The sequence below is a fragment of the Clytia hemisphaerica genome, unplaced genomic scaffold, assembly GCF_902728285.1.
Source record: "Clytia hemisphaerica strain Z4C2 unplaced genomic scaffold, Clytia hemisphaerica genome assembly, whole genome shotgun sequence".
NCBI classification, from domain to species: domain Eukaryota; kingdom Metazoa; phylum Cnidaria; class Hydrozoa; order Leptothecata; family Clytiidae; genus Clytia; species Clytia hemisphaerica.
Window position 1 is genome coordinate 497,006 of NW_027103358.1, and position 4,776 is coordinate 501,781.

Genomic DNA, 4,776 nt, shown 5'->3' on the forward strand with positions numbered 1-4,776 from the left:
TCATGCTGCTCGTTGAACCTTCTTTTACTGAAAAACATCACGATAAAAAGTCATTATTTTAATTCGGATCTGTTTTACTCGAATCTTTCTATTATTCGAACTAAAATATTAGCCCAATCGACTAAAAATAGTGTACTTTAGGCGTACAAACTTTCGCGAGCAGAAACTTTCGCGAGGATGAAAAATCGCGAAATTCACGACATTTACTTTCGCGAATTTAACGGAAAAATATTTTTCTCGAGCATAAACTTTCGCGAATCAGGACGTAAAATTGAGAATTTTAACATGAAAAAATGGCTTAGAGACACAAATACTTCTTGGGTTGGCTTGAAACATTTGTCCTTTGACTTTAGTCTAAAAAGTGGCATAAAAGTTACATTTTATTCAAAGTTTGAAGTTTTACAGATTTTCTATTTTGTCAAGAATTTTTCGCGAGCATAAACTTTCGCGAATGGCCCTTCCTAGAATTTTTAAAGACATTTACTTTCGCGAAAAGGGCCAAAATTCGCGAAAATCGCGAAAGTTTCTGCTCGCGAAAGTTTCTACGCCTAAAGTATTTTGTGAAGAAATATTCTAGATTTCGAAAAAAAATCTTTCTCGCTTCAAGATCGAGGAAGCTATTCATGATATGCACCATTGCAATGTCTTCTGGCATTACATCACGGACCCAATAGCTGATTGGTTGTAAGTGACGTAAAATCGATCAATACTTCACTTTCAACCAATTAGCTGTTGGGTCCGTGGAAGACATTGCAATGTTGCATATCATGAATACTTGGATTATAAGAGCGTGTGTCTCTAGACCACTCTTAAAGACCATTTTTATCGAAAAAATACGCAAACATTCCTCCAATATTACCTAACGATGAAGTTTTTGGCAGCGATCCTAAAGATTTTCTTGAGCTCGATTGTGCCGGACCTCTCTTGTGTTTTATCTTTTTATCCGTTGTTGGACTGTTTGTTTGCTTGGTAACGTCTTTCAGTTTGGCTGTCTGTGCTGATTTGCTATCAGTTGTCACTCCCTCACCTTTGAGAGTCTGGTTTTTATCAGTTTTGACGAGTCCTGCAAGTTCAAGCGGTTCCATTTCCCACGTGTTCAGTTTGGATGAATTGTAGTTTAAACGAAATTCGAAATGCATCAGACCTACAAAAAAGTAAGTGAGATTAAAATCAAACCCTTTTTGCATTAGCATTACTTCTTAGTAAATGTTAGACCCCTAAACCTGAGAAGAAAAAAGATTATGGCTAAAGATGATAATGTCTAGATAAGATGTTGGATCTCCGAAGCTGTAGGATCCTCTGGAAACAAATTTATAAAAGGGGGGGGGGGGTGACGGAAAAAAGGGAAAAGTCGAATAAAAGAACCTTTTTAAACGCAGTCAGAGAAAAATAGGTAGCTAAAATTATGTTTTTCTAGAGGTTTTATTGCGAATTTGACACATCCGAAAAAGTTTACAAAGAAGGTGATCTTTAAGCAGATTCTAGGGACTCTGTGCAAGACGCGTATTCTAAAGACCATGACTCTTAAAAGAATCTACTTAAGTTGGAGGACTGCTTTGATATTTTTCATCGAGTATACGGCCAGTCGCTTAAGAAGCAGGTCATACATCTCTTTAGAGAAAAGCAGGCCGCGCTGTAGACAGAGAAAGTGATATCTTATGAGATTAAAAAGAAGGGGAAGTTAAATTCATTGTATTTGTTAGAACTCGCAAGTTATCAAGAAAACTCTGAAAAACCCGAAAATGGTGAGCTCTTTGTGAGAAAGGAAAAACGCAAGAAGATACATGTCAACAAAATTAAATGTGCAGTGACCTGGATTTTGGTATGTTTTTTGAATTTTTAGGTGGAGGATGATATGAACGACATCTCAAACTGATGATGTTACATTCATTGGAAATTCTTACGGTGTAATTATTATTGAGATAAAATCAAAATTTTTATCTTTTTGATGTATGGAGATTTCTTTGAGAGAGTCAAGAAAACATAAATAGAAGAATTTTAATAAAATCCAATTGATGAGTCGACAGTAAAGGGCGAAATACCATACAATATATTTTTATGAGGGAAGTGTCAAATGTTTTACACATGATATCAATAGATGTATTGAAAGTGCAAAAGGTGTCCCAATCAGATCGATTTCATTTTAACTGTCAATAAGAAAGATAGCATTCGAAATAAAATTCACACAACAAGAGCCTGAAGGGGAAGCTAAGGAATACATGTTTCTCTACCTAGTCTTATAAGGTGGTGTAACCATTTCATCTAAGAAAGAGGGAAGCAGTTTTTAAATGACAACTGAGGGGTCGCCATGTTAAAGACTTTATTCATTTTCATTCATATTATTCGATGTATTAACGCAACCCACGTATTGTTCAACAGAATCGGTGAAAATGTTGAAATTCAAGACATTGAACCGTTTTACGAAGGAAGAGTAACAAGCAAGCTTCAATGTTCCCTTCTCTGCCAAAGACACAAATGTGTTTTCGCACAATTCTCAATTCAATACAAATCTCTCTTCAGATGCTACCTTTTTAACGATGTCGATGATGTCATCTCAAAGTTATCTGAGCGAAAGGGAAGTCAATTGTTCATGGTTTTCAACGAGCCTGACTTGAGCCAGCAAGTTCAAAAACCTATGGACCACCATCTATCAACCACAACATCCAATCGATCAGAATGCTTAGATTGGTATGAGAAGGGCCACCACGGAAACGATGTCTACAGCCATATGATAGCTGGGAAAGCTACACAGGCCTATTGTATCATGGAAGACCAAGCGGGTTATGGGGGCGGCTGGACGGCCTTTCAGCGCCGGACCGATGCGCAAACACCCTTCTCTCAAGGATGGGAAAAATACAAAAATGGTTTTGGTGAAGTTGGGAAAAACCATTGGCTAGGTCTCGAACAAATCCACCGATTCACCAAAAGTCGGGCTACGACTGAATTATTGATATGTGGTAAGCGGTTCAATGGTGAAGAAAGATGCGCACATTTCGAAGGATTCGCTGTCGGTGACGAAGCATCGGAATATAAATTGAAAAGTGGTTATCCAACGAATCTGGCATCCAGGAATCTCGGTAAAAGTTGGTCAGGTATGGATGGTGTTCCATTCAGTACCTTGGATAGCGACAATGATTATCAATCAACAAATTGTGCGGCTATATTCCCATCTGGTTGGTGGATGCGCAATTGTTTTGCGATCAATTTAAACGGCCTATATAGGGCTTCACCAGGGACTGTTACGCAATCAGCCGTAGGTATCGTTTGGAATGAGTGGAGGGGTTATAAAGAATCGTTGAAAGAGACAAAAATGTTGATGAGACGGAAAAAATGAAGTGAAATCAAACTTTGTTCATTTTTGGTTAACCGATGCATTTAGTTGAAGTGGAGTGCGGCCTGACTGGCTCGAGACGCCTAAAAGCCTGGAGCTTAAACGTTCTTCTCGGAGAAACAAAAAAGGCAGGCAGTTTCCCAGCAGACAAATTCTTCCGCAAATTGAACAGTTTGTTAATATATGTAAATAGTTATTCCACTACTTTGTTTTCTTGTGATGTACATAGCAAATCAATATTCATCATTGAGTATTCTGTAACAACGTTTTGTTCGAAATTACTAGACCACGACTTCTAGATGATTTTCTCGACAAAGATTTTCTCTGTTTCTACCTATTGAATCCACTGATGACACATTGACCCGGATAGACCAACAAATGGGAAAGGAATCACTTGAACGCAAGATAGTCTTTTCCTGATATCAAGTCCTAATATTATTCATTGCAGAAGAGCCATTTATTTACGCACTTGTTATGAAACTTTGTTAAACTTATAATTTCAGAGAGCACAGCGATGTAGGCTATTTGGTAAATGTTTCTTAAAATAAAAAATTATCGCCATCTTTTGTATCATTTAAATTTATAAGCCATTGTAAGTAAATTTCTTTTGAAGTAAAAAACGATCATTTTTGATATCTTTTCTTTAAGACACATAATAAGAGACATACCTTGCAAAAAGTCTTTCAATATGAATGGAAGCTCAGAATCCATTAGAAATGCATTCGGGGCATAATATCGGCTTAAAGGAAAGATGGATAGAGTTTTGAGTAAATATTCACTATAACAAAGTTTAAAGTCTTTCTTGAATACACGACAGACCGCTTGCCAAAACCGAGTCTTGCATAATTAGCTTTAATTAGTAGGAGTTCCCGCTCGATTTTTTTTTGTTAATGGTAGCCCAAAAATCACTACAAAGTAAAATCACGTCTTACCTGAGATGGGTTTTGTCGGCCAAAATAGCATCCAAGTAACTCACGATCAGACAATCATTCAAAGCCAACCTAATCCATGACTAGAAGCAAGAAACAAGACATTAAGATATGTATAGTACTTTGATAAAACAAGATTCTTCTTAGCACGAAAAAACAGAATGAATTTGTAGTGTGGTGATTCGCACTGAAAATTCCTTATTAACCTAAACATCAATTCCACAATCACTGATAGAAACATTTTCAAGATGTTATTAGATACTCACCCGACACAAGCCGACATCTGTGGTCACAACCAGATGCTTCAACTGAGTCACCACATCTTTATGTGTAACTTCTTTCACTAAATCCCAAAACGACTAAAAAATAAAAAAAAGGATTATTTCAAACACAAAGACACGAGACCTTTATGTTCTTCTGAGCTTTTGATGCTGATTTTGCCAAACCTTTCGAAAATATGTCTTGTCTTTGAATGTCAATACAACAATTCCCAATCAACAATTTGATTGGAAACTG

At 36.8% G+C, this 4,776-nt stretch overlaps 1 protein-coding gene across 1 annotated transcript; it reads left to right on the forward strand.

Annotated features, from left to right (window-relative positions):
* The first annotated feature begins 2,182 nt into the window (after positions 1 to 2,182).
* Positions 2,183 to 3,782, forward strand: LOC136821097 (fibrinogen C domain-containing protein 1-like). The gene has a single exon (XM_067077325.1). The coding sequence runs from the start codon at positions 2,309 to 2,311 to the stop codon at positions 3,332 to 3,334; it is 1,026 nt and encodes a 341-aa protein (XP_066933426.1). The 5' UTR covers positions 2,183 to 2,308; the 3' UTR covers positions 3,335 to 3,782.
* The last annotated feature ends 994 nt before the right edge of the window (positions 3,783 to 4,776 follow it).